Consider the following 23,450-nt stretch of genomic DNA (forward strand, 5'->3'; position numbering starts at 1 on the left):
CATATGCAGCAAAGAAATGTAGTGGAAGTCAAAATTATACATTAATGTAGAAATGGAAGCGATACCGTGCTGGATTTCAAGGAAGCCCAAGGGCTAGCACTGTAGAGCATCAAACATTATTAGGCATGGCTTTGTATAGCAGGTGCGTAGCGGCCATTCTCCAGTGCATAATTATTAAGCAAGATTTACTGGCAGAATTTACGACCAAGTCACGTTTCTCCACAATTAAACTATGTACTTTCGAAGTAGCCACATAATCTCTCATAAGGGCTTATCAAATTCACGTTTACAATAATCTATCTAACTCATAAGGGCTTAGTTATGAGGCAGAATTAAGGCTAGCTTAGGAGGGGGGAAGGGGGTGGAAAAGGGAAGAAATAATCCTTAACGGAGGTAGAGGAGGCCAAGTATTAAGGAGAGAGAATGATCACATGACTAAGATTCAGGGATTTTCACGTGATTTTGCCTAAAAGGTAAGGTATCAGTAGAAGGGCGGACCCAGAGGCGGTCAATCATATACATGATTTAGCACCAGTCTTGCTTAATAATTATGCACTGGAGAATGGCCGCTACGCACCGCCGTATTGGTTCTCCATACCACCGCTACAACTTCAACACTGCCTGGCTCAGGCAAGTATTTAGGCACATTGAAGTCCGACAGGTACTAACACCGCGCCCAGAAAGTTTGCCAGGAGTACGGTGCCGCTTTTGAGTCCCCGATATCGAGAAGCCATCCTTTAAGAACTTATCTTCCAAGAATTATAGGAAATCTGCACTGTGGATTAGACAAAGCATCCTAGATAATTTTGTCGTATTGTGTGGACCTCTTCCTTCGCGTATTAAGGACACCTCTTAGCAAATTGACTTCAGATGCAAGGGCCTTTGTTCGGTCGTTTATAGCTTGCTTTATATTATCACAAAAAGGTAGCCCCCTCCCCCCGTCAATGGCCCCTCCTCTTTCAAGGCAATTTTGACTGACCATGGGAAAGTTATAAGTCGCAATGCTATAAAAACGGGCTATCTAGAACATTGCACAAGGAAACACAGAATAAGTCTGGAAGAATGGGAGGTCACCATACTCGAAAATCTTGACTGGAACCTACAGATGTCTACTTGGTTTGAAGCGATGGCAAATGTCACAGAGCAGGGGGTAGAACCCGTTGATAGGGAGAGTCAGGAGTCGTGTAAAGAATACAGGGGGTTATATTTTCCAAGAATACCCAGAAACGTGCCATCATGTATTCCTTGTATTATCAATATGACTGACACATCAATGCCCCACGTTATAATTGCCCCCTAATGAAGAATTTCTTACCTTCTCTCCACACTTATGCATGGCGCCTACCACAGTCCCTGATTATAATGCGCTCCTCGGAATTCCCCTGTCTGCGGATTCGGTTATTATCAAGTTGACATACAAAGGATTGGCCTCGGCTAAGCATCCAGACCGTCGAAGGGACGAGCCTAATGCGATGGCTGAATTCAAGTGGTCAGCTTGAGTACTAGCATTCCAAACTTCTGTTATCACTGATGCTATGATGAGCTTCAGGAAGCATACGAGCGCCTTTATTATGTCGACAAGCGCCGAGAATACGACAGGATATATTAATCAGAAATACGTCCTACTGAAATTAAAAATCGAAGCATAGCAGAGCTGGACAAACAGCTTCGAGAGCTCGAGGATAAGCGCGAGGGGCCGAGTTTTGATTAACGAACGTCAAAGAAGAGCCGGTTAGACTATACGCACAGAGAGATAGTCTAAAAAGACAAACAGAACGTATGGTGAGGGAAAAGGCTACCAAGGAGACGTGATGGCTATACTAATGCTCTTTTCTGCCAGGTAAAGCGACAGAATTTGCAAACCGGCAACAACAACTGTCTAGCATAGTTACTGTACCAGGGTAGAAGTATTGTAAAACAGAATCTTATTCTCTGGGCCGGAAATATGGAAGTCCAGGTCTCTTTAAGATGCTCTCCAAACGCTTCCTCGCCTATGTAGCTGGCTTCACGCCTTTCACTTTTATCCTCACCTTAAGCTTCTCTTCTCTCATAGTATAGCAGCATTTATTTTCACAAGAACGCTTTCTTCATCCAAATCACTTGAGCGGAATATGGGTTCTGTCAGCCCACCACAACAATCACAGGGATGTTGACTCTTCGCTCATTGAAAACCCTCTTTCTATAAAAGTGTGTAATCTTACGAAAAAGTATTCTAATCATTGGTTTTGATATCTCATTGGAAGAGCAATTCCTTTTCAACATCTCAGTATTCAAGGGTGGTGTACCACGCCGCCTCAGGAACCGTAGTGATCATATCTTAGGCCTGGTAAAAAATTCGATCAAGAACACGGCCAAGTAGTACCAAAATTCGGCTAATTTGTGAACTGCTTGATGCAAATTTTGAAAGTTTGGGTCTATATCGTCCTGTTCCACGGTAGTTATACATACACTGGCTTCTCTAGTAGTGCGAGGGCCGATATTTTCCTTGTTTGACGAATAAAGCTGAGGAGTCTTCCAAATTTTGTCAACTTCTGCACACAACAAGAACAAACCTACTTACCTCAAGTATCACCTCGCTGCTCTGTATCGGAGGCAAGTGAGTTTCCACGGAGGAGGTCAATCCAGGGTTAGACCGTGTTCGCGGCATTACGCGAATATGAGGTCCAAGCTTTACTTATTTTCGCGGTAGAGCTGCGAGCATCAAGGACATATAAGTAGCAATTCAAAGCTTGATGCCCATTTATTTTCAGAAATCCGGATTGGATGCAGTCTTAGTCTCTTTTTTACTGTGCCTGTATTTGGACAAAGGCAATCGATTGATTGAATTCAAATTTATTTTTATTCGATAAATCTTCTGGGCAGCCCAGTGCTACGCGGCACCGCCGGAATGGAGAACACAAAGGTTGTCCCTAAGCGAACTTGAAGCCAACGGGTGCCCTTCAGACTACCACAATTTCGCAAAATACAGTACTAGTATACGCATAGCTAATCGTTATACGAGTTTGGTCCAACTCACCTTCAACTCTGGGAGTACGTAGTGATATCGAGTCTGGAAGTAAGAACTGTGTTCTATAGCTTCCAGGGGTACATTAGATGTAAATCTGTGTACTGTGGGAAGGAGACCTGCGGATGGCCATGAACGTAATATTCACGCCTAGGGCGTTGGCAACGGCAGCATGTGCGTCTGGGGGTAATCTGTTTTCGAAATCCCCTGTATGTATTCAAGAAATGATTAGTTACTTACCGCTATTACCAAATACTCGCTAATTTAGCAATAAATCGATTTTGTTCCATTCTCTGCACTAAATTATTTCCCGACTTGGTAAGGCTACTTCGTTTTATATGTTCAACTCCAACACACCGTATACGGCTTAGTGTCCTCTACGCAGTGTCTGGAAGGTAATCTGTTTTTGAAAGCTGCTGACTGTATTATGACCTGGAAAAGGACAATTAGTGCCATTCACGGAGTCCCGACCGGTCGTAAATTACTTAAATTACCTTTGGAGCCAGCTAAGTTAATCACATCGCGTGGCTGAGTCACGTCTTACGCGCCACGAACGCGTTGGCACATTGTACATGGGGGGAAGGGGTGTGGGGGTGAGTTTACGAGTAAGTAAATATTCTAATGTTACAATACTCCTAGCCAGAGCCATACCTATCTTGAGTTTTTCAATCTCTCGTACTCACTGCGCTATCTCTTCTTTGACCAAAGATACGGCTTCTTATGATGCATGGACCTGATCTCGTAAAAGGTCATCATCAGAGTGTGTAGTTGTTTGACATGTCACTACTCTCTTGTCCAACCCATAGAGGGGGAGTTGAATAATTCCCCAGGTCGCGCTGTATTCTTAGCTGGGATGTTCAGGAAGCTTATCGAACGCATCCGAGTTTCAAGTAACTCTTATGCTACTTATCCTATGGTATAGAACAACATAGACCTAAAGTCTCGCTTCCGTTAATATTTCCAAGCAGAAGTGGCAAACGCAAATTGAGCTACCCTGTGAAATCGGAGGATCGTTATAATAGGAATATACATGAGAGAATATCGATTACCTGATAATTTGTCACCAGCTGGCTTCAACAGTTCCACTCCTTTCAGCTAATGCATTGGCCCAACAGGTCAATGATGATAAATTATTTGAAAGCTTGCTACTCATCAGTATCTTCTCAGATGGCACAACTGTAGCTGCTGTGTGAGACGAGACGGCGGTATCCAACCCTAAAAAGGGAAGCACGACCATCATCAAAGAGGAGGAAGAAAAAAAGGCCGCAGTACAAAGAGCAAAGCAAACGAAACTTCTTCAATTTTCATGCCTTCTCTTTCACTCCCGCCTCCTGCATTACCGTCAAGCAGGATGGCAATGGCATCTGTTCCTCGTCGTCGAGCTTCATCTCCGGAACCCTCAATTGCGAGCCAAGAATTTGGAAATCATTCCCTCGGGCCGCAGTTTCTGCGAAATCTTTTCCAGGCGGGCAAGGTACGCAAAACTCTTCTCTCGTTCGGTGAGTTAGAGAAGTGGCGTCAAGATAATGAGTACATCCTCGACGGCTATCGTCCAGCGTCAGGCTCCGCTCTAGATTCATTTCGCAGTTGGTTATACATTCACAATGAGTCGGTGAACATATATTCTCACCTAATACCAGCTGTCGCCTTTCTCCTTGGCGAGTGGTACATCCCAGGGTATCTTACAACAAGATACCATAACATTACGGGCAACGATTCCTTCATTTTCACCTTCTTCTTCTTGAGTGCGGTCATCTGTCTGGGGCTGTCAACGACGTACCACACCATGATGAACCACTCCTACAAAGTTGAACAATTTTGCCTGCGTCTTGATCTGGTAGGCATAGTAGTCCTGATGTTAGGTGACTTTGTATCGGGAATCTATATGGTCTTCTGGTGTGAACCATTACAACGCAACATCTACTGGTCCATGGTGAGCTAATAGAGATGCAGCCATTCTTTAACCTTATATCCCATACTCACTTTGACAGACTGGAATTCTAGGATTGCTTACCATCTACATAATGGTCAATCCGAAATTTCAGGGCCCGGCATTTCGGGAGTTCCGGGCGCTTACGTTCGTGACAACTGGTCTTTCTGGCTTTGCACCATTAATTCATGGCATCAAGATGTTTGGTGTTTCACAAATGATGAAACAATCAGGATTGCCCTATTATTTGATCGAAGGAGGCCTACTTCTATCCGGGGCTTGGATTTATGTAGTATGCCTCCAACTTCGCACATGATGGAGACTGATTCTAACTACTACGATTCGACAGAATAAGTTTCCGGAGAGATGGTACCCAGGTAAATTCAATATATACGGCTCATCCCATCAACTCTTCCACATCCTGGTGGTTTTCGCTGTTGTTGCTCAATTGACAGGGATATTGTGGGCTTTCGACTATAACTACACCAATCGAACGTGCGTTTAGAACTCCTCAAGAACAACATTGCCACAATCACAGCACCACCCAGGGTTGGTCTCTCAGCCCTGCAAGATAGACATAGACGCCGAACGGCAAAAACTACCACACTAGTTTGGAAAGCAATAGCTCCTAGCTGAGAGCTGGATGCCCTACTTGCATTTTATGGAGGAGGATATCTCCGACAACGCTGTATTGTACTGTACAGTCCCAGTACATCATTTCAATGGTTCCTTCTCCCATGAATCGTAAGAAATAGCAAGAAACGTCAGCATGGGCAAAATAGACACCCATTTCTCTTGTTTTCTCATCCGGTATACACTTTCTTGCTGAAATAATTACCCCGCCTTACCTTATTTACAATAAATCAGAAATTAGCATGAGGTGTCTCCAATGTAAGAGCTGTTTATTCGCAAACCAATACCGTGATTATTCCCTTGGAGACTTGGAACCTACTTTTTGATATCTTCCGTCTTGTCACAACTTTGGTATTGATCTTCACCCGATACGAACCTCTACTATTTCATGAAAGTGAAACGACCTAGTTGTTGTCGGAAATATATTTATTTGATAACGCAGCTTGAAACGACCGACTTTGCACGGCTAGAAATTTTTCATCATCGACGGCTCAAAATAGCCGAGATGGAAACGTATCTCTCCCGTGCCACTCTAGATTGACAAACCGTGACAGACATCGCTGAAGATGTCCGCGAAACATCGAGCTTGGCGGAGCTTGCCATTGTCAACATCTACGAAGATCCTGGAGTTCCGGGCAGATCTCAATGCCAAACAAAGCTTGATCATAAACATCACTAGCGTCCACATGCGGCCATAGCAAAGTGATGAGATTCCACTCCGAAAGTCCCCTACATCTAGCTACAAGATACGGTACTGCTGATGTGGGTGAAGGACGTGTACACTAGCCTGGACAATACAAACCGTAAACGGCCTCTTTCCTAGCAGCTTACTATGGGCACATATCTATGGCAAAGTTTCTCATTAATGGAACGGACGTAAATGTCACTTCAATGATAAAATATGGCTTCAACCCGCTGTGTTGGCAGCGACCATCAAGGCCACCGCGCAATGGCGGCACTTATTTATCTTGTCAACTCAAGTATGCTTTCTGTCAAAATGAAACCGGTCTTCTCATCAGCACTTTCCTGAACCGCCTAGAGCTGTAGCTCAGTTCTGCAATCAATATACAGCCCCTGTCGACAGGTAATACGATTTCAAACAGTCGGGAACATGCAGCATCTTGAAATAAGAGAGGCGGTAAAGTAGTTCACGGGCTGACCACTCGCACCAAAGACTCTACTCACTTTGCTCTACTATTCAACTATCTTTGCTTTTTGAAGTCATTTGGGAATAGAATTTCGACACTTTACAATTAAGTACTACTTAGAATTTACGTTTGAGACATAGGGTATATATTTTCATCCATACCTGAAGTGATCTTCCCAGCTACTTCAGTCATTGTATAAACTGGTATCCTTTTCATATTAATTATACCTGTAAAAATATGAATTTGTAATTTATCGAATTTAGTACATATTTGTTGTTTGGGTGAGGCTCGCCCGTGTGAACGGTCCGCTACTGGTTATGATACGGCACTTGGGCCGTTCCATAGTACTCCGGTCTCGGACTGTACAATTCGTGCCAAAATCTGGCACAGGGGAATGAGGTGAAGTAGTATATACGCCTATGTAGAGAATAGCGCTTAGTAGACCTGATCGGTAGCTAGCTGGCCAAAATAAAGCACTGGTTTTGTTGGACAATTTGTTTTCGCAGTCACTGATATTTCGAGCAAATTTCGTGCAAGCAACAACGTAGCATCGACCATACAACGCGCCAGCAGCCCCTCTGACTTCTTATGGAATGTGAAGAAAGGAGCGTATCTTGGTGGTAGCTCCAGCTTGGGGGAAGACATGCTGTTGCGACCATCAGACCCACTAGTAATGTGCTTTGCCTGCCTTATCAGTTGAATGATGACTTTTGGGAAGGGAATGCAAAATAGAAGATAGTGCCCACAGCGATGAGATAATAGAGGATGCAATTGGCTCAGCTGGGTGCTGTACCTTCATTGGTCGGATAACTGGAAATGACACGACCACTAAGACTAGAAAGGTTTCGATTTCTGAATGCGCGACGTTTAGAACTTTTCCGAGAGTGTTTTGAACCTCTCGCGTGTGGTGACCAAGTACGAATGGGAGCTCCCCGAAAGAGTATCTTCCACAGTGTCATGTTGCCGCATACAAGGTTTCTGGAGCTCAAATCGATATTTTCATGTGCTTCTTTAATGGTCGTTGGAGAACCCAAAAATAGACAGTGTTCACATCCTTTTCTGATAACTGTAGTGGGGAACGGGTCTCTGTGCCCATCTAAATTAGGAACCTAACTTACATGTCCTCGTTCATAATTCTATCGGCACCGTTTTGTTGGCACATGTATCGATTTAGAATCTGAGTTCATAAGGAAAACTGATCTGCACAACCTAAGGCACATTTCGGGCCCTCGTTGACTGCCAATTTTTCACGCGTTTCCATGTCCGTGGCACGGACTTGCCTTGGCGTAAGTTGTCAAGATTAATCTAAGGCCACTAGATCAGCATCAGTCGTCTTCCTATAGATGGTGGAAAGATTTGACCTGATTAAAGCGAGATGACTCTGCAATGGGACGGGACCTGCAATTCTTGGTACTTGATTGAGCCCCAGCACCCAGTGCCTAGAGCGAAGCAAATACCAATCATTTTAACAAGAGTTGAACGGCGTGTTTTATTTTATACCTATGAGCGAAGTCCCAGAAGCATTCTAGATAGAAGGGATGAAAACCTTGAACTAAAAATTCGCTGGTGGTGCATGGAAAAAAATCTTGCGTACGAGTGACATGAACGGAGGCAAACCGCCCCACTTCACCGATGCCATCCACATCCATTACGAATGAATATCCCTGACACAGAGCTCATTGTGCTGAGCTCGATATAGTGACTGGTATGTACCAGAAATAGAGACAGGAGACGGTGCCTAGCAATGCCGACCCAATTAGGTACTGACTCAAAGATAAACAATGCGCTTTCAACCTTACAACCAGGAGAAGGGACACTACAATAGCCATTATCATGTCCTTTTGTTTTTCAATTCTCTCCAAAACCTCAGCAGATGGCTACAAATTGTCTATCTCCTAGCTTAACCTCCTAAAGTATATATCCCCTGGAGAGCGGAGTACCGTAGCAAAATATTGCAAAAGTACTTCTTTAAATGAGTAATGACTGGAGAATACCCATCTTTTGGCTGACAAGCACTATTGGTAGGCAAGCTTTGAACATGAAAAAGAGTATCGCGTTGAAACGTAACTGTGCCTTTGCTGCTGTGTCAGGGATCTATAATGCGTTCAGCCCAGTACAGTAGTTTTCGAATTCAGTTTGACTTCACACTCTTTTGACTAGATTCCCGGAAAAGCCCAGGAAGGGACACGCCGTTGTCAACGTTGGAGACTCGTTACGCTTTGCTTCGGGTCACAACCTGTTCTCGTGTATCCACCAAGTTGTTCCAATCAGCAAGACTGAAGGTCGATACAGTGTCGCCTTCTTCCTTCGGGCAGAGGACGACGCAACATTTGTGGACAGTCAGGGGAAACAAAAAACTTTTAAGGAATTGCATGATGAGAAGTTTGAGCAATTTGTACTTCCTCATGCAGAACAGACGCTATCTGTCGTGTGTGGGGAAATGGAAGGATGAACGGGCCTTACTACGCTGGCAATCTTAAAGCTAGTAAAGACCGCCGACCGAACTCTTGGTCTCATATACCGTTTCTTCAATTCTATTCTTCCTATTTCTGACATCTCCTTTGCCTGTGAGGGTTGGCTACACCCGACAATCAAACCTGTAGTGAGCATTATTTAGCTGCTGGGGATGACTGGCCCACTAATGATATTCTTGAATTTCCGAGCTCTCTCGGAACATAGTATTATCACTTCCTTCACTAGCGAGGGTAAAGCCCACCCAATGGGAAAATCCAGACACCCTTTCCTCAAGTTTTCCTGATGAATTCGAATAATGGGTCAAAACACGTACTGTCGGCGAGCCGATAAGGCCAGTGTAACTGAGTTCATTCTCCCACCCGCTATCCCTAGCATCCTAGCATTGTCCTTGGGAACAGGTCTGCTTAGCCAGGAATGACAGCATTCATCAAAATACCACTGCACCAAACAGTTGCCAGGATCAAGCAATGTATCCGAATCTGCTTACGCAAACACCATATCCGCAAAAACAGCCTTTTAGCATTGAGACAGATAGCTGGGGGGCATCTGCATGGGATCGCCCACAAATCACAGGACGTTGATGAATATCGATTTAGACAAGTTCAATAGATGGTTTTGAATAGAAAATTAATGCAGAGAGCAGTGCTAGTTCTACAGTACCGTACGGAATCCATGGTGCCGAATTTCCAGTCAGTACACATTATAGCTTTGAGAAAGGGGTTTCCAGACGTTTTACCATTGCTGGTATACTCGTATGATCAATCCGATTCAGACTGCCTTGTGGTCGGGTAACTTCTCTCTAATTCCTCTTTCTCATCCACCGTCAATTCACTTTTGGCATGACGAATCCTCACGAATCCCAAAACAATCAAAAGACCAAGAACATAAAGTCCCGTCTGGAACCCAAACACCATTTTATAACTCTTCCACTTGCCGAGACTCTTTGTCTGTGTTTCAATAATATCCGCAAACCCCAGCATAACCGCAATCCCCAGGTGCATGGTGCAATAAATCAACGCACCAGCCAGGCCCTGCTTGGCTTTCGGCATGCTCGTCGTGATGAATATATTGGCAAGATTAAAACTAATGTCGACGGCGATGGTACCGCAAATCATCGCGGGGAACACATAGGCCCAGTAGTTCCCGCCGATAGGGATGATAGCAAATAACAGCCCTAAGCCGACATATCCAAGACACGAGATAATTATCAGTACTGTACCGGATACTTTGTGGAGAAAGAAGCCTCCTGTGACTGAGAGGATGAGGCCACCAACTGCCATAGGGGAGGTCCAGGCGACGACTTGGAGAGGGGTGGCGCTCATGAAAGCTGACATGCTGCATGGATTAGCAATGACCAGGGTGAATAAGCCATTGAAGGGGGCCACTCACTACAAGACTCCGTATAGAAGGAAAATGCCCACACTTCCGTAAAGACAGAGCAATGCCAGTATCAAAGGCGTCATAAACTTGACCCGGAAAATGTCACCAGGAAGCAAAGGGTTATCAATCACCCACGCTTCCAGGTACACCATGACGCCCAGCAAGGTGGCACCTATCGAGAAAAGGACCGGGATATAAGGAGTCCTCCAACCATGCGGGGCGTACGAGCTATCCGCAATAGCGAAAACAAAGACCGCCGCTCCTGAGATGGACAAGAAAAAACCAACCCAATCCATCCGTATTCCAAGCTCTCGTTTCTCGGCATAATCACGGTGGATATAAAAAAGCGACGGAACCGCCATCACCGCCGATAAGACGGCACCAATGAAGAAATACCATCTCCAAGTTAGGTACTGGGCACATATTCCAGAGACCAAAAATCCGGCAAAAAAGCCCAACGCCGCACATGCACCGTAAATACTAAACACCAAGTTCTTCCGGGGCCCTGGGCGGTATCTACTTCCCAGAATCATCAATCCAGATGGGAGCAGGGCTCCGAGAGCCAGCCCTTGCAGGGCTCGACAGGCAACCAATGTCAACCATGTCTGAGACACACCGCAGAGAATTGACGAAATGGTAAGCCATATGGCGCCCGCGTTATAGACGATGTAGCCACCGTACATGTCGATCAAGCGGCCAAAGATGAGAAGTGTTGAGGTGACAGTAAGAGAGAGGGCGGTTGTGGTCCATATTGTCGAGGCATCCGGTATATCTAGTTCTTTTACAAGAGTTGGGAGAAGAATGTTGGACCCTGATATGAAGAATTCCTGTCGAGGTAGTACGTTAGCTCGTTCCACTCGTTGAGTGCGGAGTAGCGACTCACTGCTAGGATTTGGGACATCACAATCGAAAAACAAAAGGCTAGCTCAGGCCAGAGCCCTGGAAAGGCTTTGGGACGCTCTTTTCCCAGCTTTTCCAGATCAAGTATACTTGACGTTGCAACTGGCTGCTCTTCGGATGTCATCATGCTGAAGTCAGTGGTTGAAATTGGCCCATTGAAACTTGACTGCATTGTGTTCTTGAAATCGACATACCAACGCTAGCCTAGCGGTTTTCTCCACGAGGGGGCCAACCCCCTTCTTATAAGATAAGGCCCTGCGTACCGTGGCAACCTTAATTGTTCGGCAGTCACAACTCATCTGCTCCCAGATTCCCGGATCGTGCCTCCCAGGAATCAATGAAAATTGTGGCCTTGCATGCGTCTAAAGTAAGTTAGTGACGGGCCCGTGATAGACTAATTATAACAGCCATAATGGTTCAATGATATATATTGCGATATTAATTCATGTCTCTTGCATGGTTTAATCTTGAACAATTTCCATCAATCTTCTATTCGTTGGATAATGACTGAATAAACCAACATCAGCCTAAATCACGGTTCAATCAGCTGCCACCGCCGAGGGAAGACAAGCCACGCCATGAGATGGGTGATTTCTTTGTATATAATGTATTACTTTTCGCGCTGGAAAATTGACTATAGATCTTGGAGCTGAAGGCAGCATTCGGAAAATCGTCCAATTACATGGATTTCGTGTTCCGCGAGCCTTTACTTCATGTACTGTCCGTGGACCGTCGGTCCATTTCGTCGTACTATTCGTCAAACCATTCGTGGCTGGTTTCATGGAGTGCAGGTCAAAAGAAATATCCCCTTAGATCCACATGGTGAGCATATTCCGCGTTGGTCTCTTTTTAATTCTATGTAGAGGGCCGTACTACAGGGAATTGTGTGAAGGGTGTAAAGTTGGTCATTGTTGCAGCTCGAACCAATAATTAGCCTTGGCAAGGCCAGATGATTACCAACGGTTCTTAAACAGGAACTAATTGTTTTAGCTTTTTTATCCGAGCGGCTCCCTATACGACATCATTTCATGACTCGCAGGCTATCCCGACCGAGTGAGCGCAGCGCAATAATTTTGATCATTCACTTTGTGTTCCTCCTTGATTCTTAGTCTTGTGATGCAAGGTGCACAGTAAGATCAGGGCTGATATGCTGAAGACGATTATTCTCTTTTCTCCTAATCAAGTTATTCCTGCACAAGTGGGCTGGGTGACCACCGTTGTGAGGTTAAGAAGAGCGAGAACAGACGAACCTATGGAGGGCATTTAATTGGGAACGGTTTATTTTTATGTATGTAACAGTACATGACCCTACTCCTCAATACTTCCATCAATGTCACTATACGATCCTGGAACAAATCCTTGATTACGGACTGATCTATATCAGGGCTAGCGTCTTCTGTAACTAACGTTTGAAAAAGCGTCTCTATTTCCAGATAGGGAAGGCAATAACGGGCGGCACTGTCCAACTCAAGAATAACATAACCATAGATTGCTAACATGACTAGCAGCTAGGGATGAGGGAGGGGTTGAGAAAAGATAACGTAATTTGTTTTCGTTCTCACACTGAAGTCAATGGCTCCGCTAAAGTTCAAGGCAAGCTGAAGTCGTTCAGTCTCTGTTGAAGCCCAGGAATCGGAATAATAGGGGATCTTGCTGCCGAGAGCTCGTACGGGGACTGCACAGATGACAGTCTTGTTGGGATACAATGTGATCGTGAACAAATCCCGTACCGTGGATACTTGATCGGTTCTAACTCATGCCATCGGCAGTACGCCCGAGAACGACGTTTTCCGCAATTCATACATCTTAAGTCCTCCCTCGGCTTTGTTTGCAAGCTCGTATAAGGAGGAGGTTGCATCAAACTGCCCTGCTCGGGAGGCTCCGGATCATATGAGTCTACCATTGGAGAGGTTGCGTGTCGCGACCAACTGAGACGTAAGAGCATGAACCTTGCGGAGCGCCTTCAATCAACACACCTATCTGATAGTCGAAACCACACGCCGGTCATGAATCGCATGCCAGTTTCAGACTTTGTATTCTACGGACATGAAGTATGTGTTGCCACTTCTGATCGTCTTATAAGGTTGAAAATTAGATTAAACCAACGAACACCATAAATAGACTTGTGAACACAAATGCACCTATAACAGTAAAAGCAAACTAGTCTATCACGCTGTCGGCATTATTTTTAGCAACAAGAAAATGAGACTGGTCGCAAAGATGGTTACGGAAACTGTTCTATACCGATCTAGACGATTTGGAACCAAAATGAATTCACCCTGGTGGTATTTGCCTTGCAGTCATCTTTATTTAGTAACTCTCTGGGTCATGTAAGCATAGTGGGACAATCCAGGAATATCACGCTCTTGGAAAAATTAGAAGTTCGTGACGACAATAAATACATCTAAGGATCTTGTATTTATCTACATCCATAGTCCCACGGGGTGTTGACACAACGGAAGACTCCAATTTGACCACGATGACAGAGCTGTGCTGTGCGAGAGATTTTGTTGCAAAATACGTCCAGTTCACTCATAAATGTTCAAAGGGTATTATTCTAACATCAGTTACCCAGCGTTCTTCCACTCTACTGTGGTCCCTATGTCAGATTGCAAGTGGCGTCCAGTGACCGAGAATATACGGTGTCTAAAAGTCTTTTCTGTACCATGTCGTCGTACTTCTCAGCAATGCTTGAGGGGCCAATTCTAGAGACCCAACACAGTGTGTTCACTCTCCAAAAAGTTGAAGGCGTCGTTTCAGATCAGAGCTTAGAGGCTCTGATTCAGTGGTTGTACCTCCGTGCGGTAGTTTTCGCCGTGGATGACCCTACAGAGCAGATCTCCGCAGCAATAGAGCTAGCAAGGCTGGCCGATATGTGTCGTATCAGTGGGTTAGCAGCGCCCATGGCCGAGTATATCCAAAAGGTTGTTCTCAGTAACCCAAGCCCCGAGTCTGATCCTTATTGGCGGCACGCAGATACCAATACCCACTATATAACTTCCCAACACATTGCTTCCGCATGCACGCTACCACCAAAACACCCTGTTCGTCATGTCCTCGCTAAAGCGTCGGTGGAGGGATATCTTCGGCAACAAGATTACAAATTCTTTGAGGAGACCCAACTTTATCCCTCCTTTGGGGCTGACTTGCTCGCAGAAGTGAGCATGGCCCTCGGTGGCCTTATATCCAATAGCAATGTGGCTTTTGAGGATCCTATCAGTGGAGTCAGAGTGGAACTCAATACACGGAAATCAATACAATGGGGCACTGCTGATAATGGAATGACAAGTTAATGTTACGTCACCATAGTGATAATTAGATGAATTTCGTGCAGTACACGTTGTCCTTGTTGGAAAGCAGAATGCATTCATCCTCGCCAGAGGGTAAAGCATGGATGTGCGAAAATTTTTGACCCAATCATTTGTGAATTATTTTATGATAGAAAGACAATCTTACTGGCTCAACCGATTGAGAGACTCTACAAAGACAGGAAATTTGCACCTGAGTACTGATGTAAATGTGATCTTTAAGAAGTGGGACCAACAAATGTATAGTACTCTAGGTGCAGCAGCTCCACCTGCTTGGTCAATATCAGCAAGGAAGACGAATGACTCGTCTTGACCACTATGGCAGTTCCAACCAACGGTCGGCCCTGTAAGTTAAGTTGGTCTTCTCACAGAACAGTGAGAGCGCAACTACAACAAGACTAAATGAAGAAAAAGGCTTGCGCAGAGGAATTGCCCTGAGGAAATTGTCCGACATTCGTAAACAGCGTCTTTACATAATCATCCGCAGTGATCTAAAAATGGCGGTCCACAAAATACACCAAAGACAAAAATGGCCGTCAAGAGCAGATCCGGTATGAGACTCGATATTTGATTTTCTGGGAGCCTGGATTTCATATTCTAAGTTGGATATCAGTGGACTGTTTCCGCTGTAGACGGGTGACCTACTTACTGTATTCGAGGTTTATCGCGAATAACCCATGCCGCGCAGAATACTAAAATCATGGCCGATTGATGAAGACTTAAGCTTAAGTAATGATGACGATATATCAAAGTCGCTCTGGAGGCTTCCTTGTAGCAGCGACATATCGTCGGTTAAAGCGCACAATCGACGATGCCAGGTTCTTCCCATAGACCATGCTTCCACAGGCCTGCGAGAGCCGCCAAAGAGCGTGCGCCTTATGCTGTCCGTCAGTAATGGTCGAGTTGAAAACCTGGGCCAAGATGCAGGGTCAGACTTGCAAGAAATTTCGCGTCTAGCCGACCCGCAGAGCTTGCCAGGAGGACAAAACGACGTAGTAGCTACGACCTCCGGAGTTCTGATACGCGAGTCTCATGACGACGACGGGCCACCATTCCTTATGTTGCAAAGCGCCACCTCGTTGGATGAGCTTTTTGAGCGGGCTCGAGTTCACGGAGTGAACCTGTCAGACTATCCCACTGGGTTGTTTTTAACAAAATCTGTGCTCAAGAGGACGCACCCCGAACAGTGGGAATTGAGAGAGATGGGGATCTTATCCTCCTCTTCGGGGCAGACTCCATCGCCCGGATCGTGGGAGTATTTTGAGCACCTTGTATCAAATGACAGAAGAAGATCATTAGACTGGAATGTCCAAAGCTACTGCGACCATTACGCATACGAGTTGTTTATTTGTGCTTACATAACAGGGGCAATTCTCACACAGTGTCCAATGGCACCGTTATTTGACAGGAAACGGTATGATGTGCTGCTACTGGCTCCCATGGACCACCAAAACCCACAATGGAGCGCTATGCATCGTGGTCTTTGGCGGATCTGGAGCTTTTGCCGAATTTTCGGATCAGGTAAAGGGCGCGAGTGTGATCTCCAAGGTCAAAAAGCCTGGTTGGAGGGATGTGCCACCGATGGAAGCAACACATGTGCTCTTCGTCGGACCAGTTTTCAGAGTGAAGTCCTCGATAATCCTCCAGAATCATTCGGCTGGGGCAATCAGGGCGGATTATCGATTGACGAATTAAAAGACATGATGTTCTTTTGGCGCTGTCTACAGCGTCTACTACGAGATCGTGTAGAGAGAGATTCGGTTCCAGAATTTCTGTGCATTGGTCAAGGAACAAGTTTTGTTGAGGTAAACAAGACTGGTTGGAGGGTTACGGACCACGGAATAGACTCATTACTAGCCTTAGGGTTGGCCGCGAGCCACCTCCTTCTGTCGCCTCATGATTCACATCCTCTCGTAATCGCCTACAAACTACGTTGGACAACTAGCCCGGTGATACCAAACGAGACCTCTAGTTTTGCATTTTTATTGTATCCGTGCAGGGAGCGGCTAAGGGAACTTGAGAACATGGAGGAAACGTCGATATAGCTGAAATCTTTCTACAACAGTACAACTAGTAAATAGGAAACGGCAGCCTGCTTTCAAAATAGGGCTTGATTAGGCGCCTGGAGGCAGCATTACATTCACACCAGTACCAAGAAAGAGATATAGGTACTGGAAATTAATATTCTGAGTGGACTAAGGCCTTGTGGAGAGAATTCCTGGGCCGAAGACACTTCCATGTCCATTTCTGGATGTGTGGACACATTCATGACTATTTTTGGCTAAGTTGACCTACTGCTACTGGTGGTTATAAGCTGGACTACCTCAGGAGCTCTTATCACGGCATCGGATAGCCCTTGTAATTCACGATGATTTTTCAGAAGAACCTGCATGAAGATATATTGAAGACGCTAGGGGATTTTTCAAAATTGTCGTACTCAGATATGTTGAACTACCCACAACGCTTGGACGAGTGTTCCACACCTCAATTCTCGCGTGAAATATACCTGAATCTTCAAGGGTATATCCACCGCAATGAGATGCACTTTGTGAAGACACTTGAACGGTCTCCTGGTCTAAAGAAAACGCTGGAGGATTTACTCTGGCTACAAGGCGCCGTACTCGATACACCAAACTTACTGGACGGGGTGATTCATACCCCGAAGTCAAGTACGTCTGGGCCGACAATGAGCCTCTGTAAACTTTAGCCGAGGCAGAAGAATGTGCGTGGATTATCATTGAGGGACTGAAGGACCATGAGTTGAATGCGCTCGGGGGTTGAGTCTTCCTAGGTATGATTGCCAATGGTCAAGATAGGCTGAGGAGAAGTAGCGGACGTACGGCCCCTTGATATGTCTACGATGGTATTATGTAACGAAAAGAATTATGTGCCATGATAATATATATTTTCATTAAAATCTTTTTGGTCTGAAGTGTTAACCTAACGTACTGTGATCGGGCCTTGAGATTTCTCCACTACGGCCTCCGGACGATAGATTGAACCCATCACCTACCCAGGGCCAACGTACGGCCACATGGCCTTCCGGATTGTTATTTGCTCTATCAATAGACAGATCGAGTCCGAAAATTACTGACAGATATTTAAAGCCAGCCAAAAGCCCTTTCACGCTGACAATTGGGACCTTGCAAATACGAAACGGGTTGAAACACTTGAGAAGAAACGCAGGTTGCGACCATTGCACATGCCCCAATCCAGCCAGGAGATAAATTTCATGAAGTCCAGAAATATACACCATGTAGGAATTCCAGAAATAACAAGAGGAAAGGGAAGAAAAAGAAAGCGAAAAAGTCAAAAAGGTAATGCTTACATGCAAAAGGACATTGCTATTCAGTTTATTGAATTATATCAAGGCAACTGCCCCGGAGAAACTGCCAGGCTTCTTTCATTCACAGGAGAATTATCTGATTATAGGAGCAGTTCGTACATGACCAGATGGCAGTTCTATTGAGATCAATATGGGCTGCAATCATGGTAACAGTGGCTCTAGGTAGAAGTCCAAGTCCACTCATTGATAGGGATCATCAAACCTCCTCTTTGATTAGTCCTTCATCAACTGCAATCTGGACGGCTTACCCATCAGATGAAGCTTATACCACATCGGGCTTTGGAGCGTCCACTGAACCAAGTGGCTCCGGCGATACGTATGTGGGTAATGTAGGCAAGCTTTATGGAAGCAACATCATCATTATTCCGCTCGAACAAGCAAATAAATACGAATATGTCGCGAAGTTTACGGGTTCCACACCAGGGGAATGGAAAGTGGTTATCTGGAACAAAATAGGTCCCGACGGTAAAATGGACGGGTGGTATGGCAATGCCTGTTGTTCTTTCGCGCTCGCGGCCGGGCAAACGAAATACGTTGCCTTTGCCCCAAACTCCCAGGGTGGTTGGGCCATGACAAAAACGGCATCGATCCCCAAAGATCAAAACGGCGGCTATGCCTCTACTTGGGGGGAGTTCGATTTTGGCTCCGCCGAGAATGATGGCTGGTCTGGCTTCGACGTTTCTGCAATACAAGCTCAACATGCACACTTAGAAGTCCAGGGCATGCAAATCTGCTCCGCTCTTAACAAAGGTCTCTGCTCATACATTACAAAGGATGCAAAGGTTGTTCACAATGCCTACACTATATCCACCGCAGAGATTGGTGGCATTGGGGGCAACCTATTTCCTGGCCCAGTTCGGTTAGCGGTAGAAATTGGGTTTGGAGAGTGAGCTCTTCAGTGGCTACTGCGCGCTATTTGTCTACCATCTTCATATGATTTCAAATTGGAAATGTTTGCAACTATAGAATGCAAGAATCACAGCAAACCTTTCAAATTTGACCGTTGATTCTTTCGCCGTATGACCGCAATCGTAGCATGTGGGGCTAGGACACAGCCTCGGCGGGAATTTTTAAAGGAGAACCTGGACCCGAAAATACAAATTCGTAACTGGTCTCTTGCCTATTCTTCTCATTCCTTTGTAGGCTACGTTGATTCTGCCCGATCATCTGAATTCGGCTCGGGAACGTTCTACTTAGGTCTCCTAATGCCAAACGACCCAAAAGGCCACGCGAGAGCACTGAAAATGGTACGAAGAGCCCATGTTCTACGTCAACGTCGCTGATATCTTGAAGCAAAGACGCCACGACACAAAGAGGGCATCTGGATATTATAGACGAAGGGGGCTTGCAGACACCGACCCCCTGGTCGAGAATGAAGGTTTGTCAACCACGGTTCCCTTCTGTATCAGAGTCTGATAAGATTTATTCAACAAGGGAAGGTCATAATAAAGACGGAGCGAGGTTCGGGGCTCTTCAGCCCGCAGAGCAGTGCCCTCCATCATGAATACGAGCTATACCGACAATTGAGCCCAAGCCAAGGAGTCCCATCTGTTTATCAGCACGGTCATCGCCGGTCCAAGAGAGGAAACGCCTGCGGATGGCGATATTATCTGGTTATGGAGCGGCTGGGCCCTACTCTTCACCAAACTGTACGAGCTCGACTGGGAAGACCGCGACTGGCAAGCAGCGGGCTTTTTTTCTCGCTAGAGGAAATTGCGGACATTGGAAAGCAGATGATTTCTACACTGAAATTTATACACAGAAAAAACTTCATCCACGGAGACGTGCAACCGCGAAAAATTGCCTATGACCTGTCTTTCAAGCGCATACTTCTGATCGGGTTCGGGGCTGCTCAGAGCCTGGAACCGTTACCTTGCCAGCCAGGAGGCGCTAAAAGCTCACTTGTATTTGCAAGCCGCTTCCGTCAGCAAGGGGATCCTCTGTCGTGGAGAGATGATATGGAATCACTGGGATACGTCCTTGTATTTCTCTTTCGCGGGCAGCTTCCGTGGCAAGTGCATGGTATGGCAGGGGATTCAATCTTGTCAATGAAGTCTTCCCTCGCAACAGTGAACCTATGCAGTGGTTTGCAGCCACTGTGCGAGTATATGAACTCCGTCAAAGGCCTTGCATCCAACCAGATACCGGATTATGACAACCTCAGCCGCATATTGGGGTCTCTGGCTTCATGAAGTAATGGGAATGGTGGCTTGTATTTTTGGGCTGTTTTTTGGCCCAGAGGCTTGCTGACTCTGAAGGCAAAACTCTGGTTCCTTACTAAATGATGAACTATAGCTTCACACAAGCCACGGAAGGTCACTTGACCACTCCTTTACTACACGCTCGAGGGCTCACGATCATGGAATGTTTTATTCTGGATTTGAAGCTCTCTGAACAGGATAAGTTTTGATCGAAAGGTAATAGAATGAACACATTGTTATACTTTCCACCAATGTCACAGATGCTATATGAAATAGAACCGAAATCCAAGGTTCAGTCACGAGCGAGAATAAGTTCTGCATAAGTCTTGAATTCAATACTCTACTTCACAGAAACACAGAAACTTTGTGCGTGGTTCTACACACAGTACCTGCTTTTTAAATTACACAGCCATTGAAGGTAGCTAAACAAGGCAGTTTCTCACAAATGAGTGAATTTGGAGATAATTTGAAGATGGATAATAGAGGCAAATTTCAGAGTTAGGCCCTCTCCTTGATAATTGATGAATTTATTCATTGCAACTCATTGTGAAACGAATAAATTTGAATTAGATGGATCTTCTGAGGTGATTGCTATTTAATATCTGGTCAAAACCGTCTTACGGGGGACGGTTCGATTACTCCGGGGTTAAGGTAAGTAGGCACATTACGTATTGACCAACCGGCCCACGTAATCTCAACAGTTCATTGAGCGACAATTGTACAATTATGTATTGTTCAATGTGCCCTTCATGTATGAGGCTCTCAGCGAATGACCGATGAACGTATCTGGAGGGAGATATCGTGAAGTGTCCTGCTGTAGGAAGCCTCTCACTTAAAGGTATCCAATAGCTTGGCTGTGAACACTTTAGAGAAATATATTGAGGAAGGCTGAAAAAAAATGCCCACCTTTACCTCGATTGTGGAGGTCATCGGTTGGGTACTTGAAGTAGACAGACGTCAATCTCTGATATATGACTCTTCGTGAAATCAGATAAAACTCCATCCACCGACATGTGGACAAAACTTGAAATAAAAGTTGATACGGGTGAAATGCCCCATTTCTCCCTCTCAATTGAGAAGCAATAACCTGCTTCATGGCACTTGTCGGTCAAAGCTTAAGAATGCATCATTTCGTCATTCTGTGCCACAAATAGCCAAAACAACCCTAGCTTAGACAAGTAGAGAGGTATTTGTATCTCAATGGCCCACCAATTTAAAGGAAAAAAGCTGGTTTCTCACCTACGGCTTATGACAACTACGAAAAATTGTTCGCAGGCGACCGCAACTGGACTGACCCAATGGAAGGCTGCTCTCGAGATGCCAAGATGGTCAAGAGCGTAGAAGAAAGCGACAAAATGCGTCGGACATATTTCCTTTGGCATTGGCGAGTGATCAATTTCCTACCTCCAGTGTAAATATCCTGATGCTGCTGTAAAACGGAAAATGGTTACCGCCGTTGAGTGCCTGTCGGCAGATGGTAGGTCTCTGAATCCCCTGGTTGTTTGGCCTGCTTCTACCCACCGTAGTAATTGGACCACTTACCCCACTCCTGGATGGCATTTGCCTGCTCGAAGAACGGATACACAGACAGCTCCATCAACCTGTACTGGATCCAGCATGTCTTTCACCCTCAAACCAAGGATTGTGCTGGTAAGCGGCCGCGCCTTTTGATTAGCGACGGGTTTGCTGCGCATGAGTCCCTCAAGGTCTTGAAATATTGTCTTGCAAATAATATCATTCCCTGCCGAGTTCCCTCGCATACTTCGCATAAGCTTCAGCCGTGTGATGTGGGCGTGTTCAGTACTGAAGACTGCCTATCGGGAACAAGTAGAGCTCTTCTATCGGGGTGGAGCTAATGCTGTGCGGTTGGAGCATTTCACTTCCCTTTATAGCCGGGCACGAAACTCTGCTGTAATACCCCGTAACACCAACGCGGGCTGGTCTAAAACTGGATTATTTCCTTGGAACCCTGACCGGGTACTGAAGGATATTCAGCCGCCTCCAAGTCCCAGTTCCTCCAATAGGGGAATGTTGCTAAAGTAGCCCATCGCCCTGTCAGTGCAGACCTGCTACAAACACAACAAACACCCATCACGGCTGACGGTCTAAGATCGCTGTGTCGTAAGATGCAAAAAGAAGCTCGTGGGTGGGACGAAGACTCTAAGCTTCTCGTCAGCCGTCTTGCCCACGCAGCGGAGAAAGCATTCGCGGACCGTGCACTTCTTCGCAATGACAACGAGCGGCTGTTGGCACAGAACAACGAAAAGCGAAGTCGAACATCAAAGCTAGCACGCAAGGTAGGCAATGCTAAAGTTATGGGCTACGAAGATATCATCGAGGCCCAGCGCACCTTGAAGCAAAAAAAGCCACCCAGGCTGAAAAGCATAAGACCGATTCCAGCAGGGGACGCCAATCAAAGAGGGCTTGCGGCGGTGATGATGTACGAAGGGCTGAAGATGAAATACAAAGCTGAGACTTCAAAGAGTACTGTTCAGTTATTAGCTTTTGATACGTCGCCTTTCCTTTTGTCCTTGTCAGTTAGGTTTCTTTTAGATTGCGATTAATTGTGTGCATTACGTGTTTAGTACAGTGCAAGAGATTATAGAGCAATTTTCAAAGTATGAACAAAGCTAGCGTGTCTTAGTGAGGACGGAGCAACAGAAGCTCTCAATCACATGATAAACATCAAGAAACCTTCAGCGGTACCGAATACGGTTGAAACCTTAGCATTCCTCACGAGTCTGTAATTGTCTTTGTGTACCTATTCAAAGCTAGCATAAATCAAAGTGCGGCAAATAATTGTAAAGCCAGCCCAAAAAAGCTATTGACTTTGTCTTTGGACATGATGCAGTCCTGGCAAGGAGGCGAGCTGATCACCATAACCGCCTCGGTTAATGAAGACGGGGGTGGCGCATTAGCCATACTGATCAAGTCCTCCTGTCTGTCTTTTTGGTGATTTAGAACCTCCAGTTGGCTTTCTAACCGTAAAAACGCCCCGGCTTGGGAGGCAGCGATTAGCCGGTTTAGGGTTGTTTCAACAGATTCGAGCTCCAACCTCAATGTCCGGATTTGATCATGTTTACCGATGAGCATTTCATCCCCATCAAATACCTCGTTCTCTAGGA

At 45.6% G+C, this 23,450-nt stretch overlaps 4 protein-coding genes across 4 annotated transcripts; 3 read left to right on the forward strand and 1 right to left on the reverse strand.

Moving 5' to 3' along the window:
- The first annotated feature begins 4,262 nt into the window (after window positions 1-4,262).
- N7473_013222 (hemolysin III family protein) lies at window positions 4,263-5,633 on the forward strand. Its single transcript, XM_057159161.1, has 3 exons — window positions 4,263-4,937; window positions 4,996-5,226; window positions 5,284-5,633. Exons 1-3 carry the CDS (start codon window positions 4,311-4,313, stop codon window positions 5,437-5,439), a joined length of 1,014 nt encoding a protein of 337 aa, XP_057002211.1. The 5' UTR covers window positions 4,263-4,310; the 3' UTR covers window positions 5,440-5,633.
- A 4,315-nt stretch (window positions 5,634-9,948) lies between these two features.
- On the reverse strand, window positions 9,949-11,642 carry N7473_013223 (uncharacterized protein; the record flags this gene model as incomplete). The annotated part of the gene is made up of 3 exons (XM_057159162.1): window positions 9,949-10,525; window positions 10,580-11,397; window positions 11,454-11,642. The coding sequence occupies 3 exons, from the start codon at window positions 11,640-11,642 to the stop codon at window positions 9,949-9,951; spliced, it is 1,584 nt and encodes a 527-aa protein (XP_057002212.1).
- Window positions 11,643-14,136: 2,494 nt separating this feature from the next.
- Window positions 14,137-14,763, forward strand: N7473_013224 (BTB/POZ domain-containing protein; the record flags this gene model as incomplete). The annotated part of the gene is made up of 1 exon (XM_057159163.1): window positions 14,137-14,763. The coding sequence occupies one exon, from the start codon at window positions 14,137-14,139 to the stop codon at window positions 14,761-14,763; it is 627 nt and encodes a 208-aa protein (XP_057002213.1).
- A 3,504-nt stretch (window positions 14,764-18,267) lies between these two features.
- N7473_013225 (uncharacterized protein) lies at window positions 18,268-19,014 on the forward strand (the record flags this gene model as incomplete). Its single annotated transcript, XM_057159164.1, has 1 exon — window positions 18,268-19,014. One exon carries the CDS (start codon window positions 18,268-18,270, stop codon window positions 19,012-19,014), a length of 747 nt encoding a protein of 248 aa, XP_057002214.1.
- Between the last annotated feature and the right edge of the window lie 4,436 nt (window positions 19,015-23,450).

The sequence above is a fragment of the Penicillium subrubescens genome (genome assembly GCF_028828155.1).
Source record: "Penicillium subrubescens strain IBT 31985 chromosome Unknown utg000013l_segment0_segment0, whole genome shotgun sequence".
Classification (NCBI taxonomy): domain Eukaryota; kingdom Fungi; phylum Ascomycota; class Eurotiomycetes; order Eurotiales; family Aspergillaceae; genus Penicillium; species Penicillium subrubescens.

Bases quoted from the DNA above. Each gene is read 5' to 3' on its own strand.
- N7473_013222 (XM_057159161.1), top strand. From the start codon at position 4,311: ATGCCTTCTCTTTCACTCCCGCCTCCTGCATTACCGTCAAGCAGGATG. The intron at 4,938-4,995 runs GTGAGCTAATAG...TCACTTTGACAG, and splicing joins GCAACATCTACTGGTCCATG to ACTGGAATTCTAGGATTGCT. The intron at 5,227-5,283 runs GTATGCCTCCAA...ACGATTCGACAG, and splicing joins CCGGGGCTTGGATTTATGTA to AATAAGTTTCCGGAGAGATG.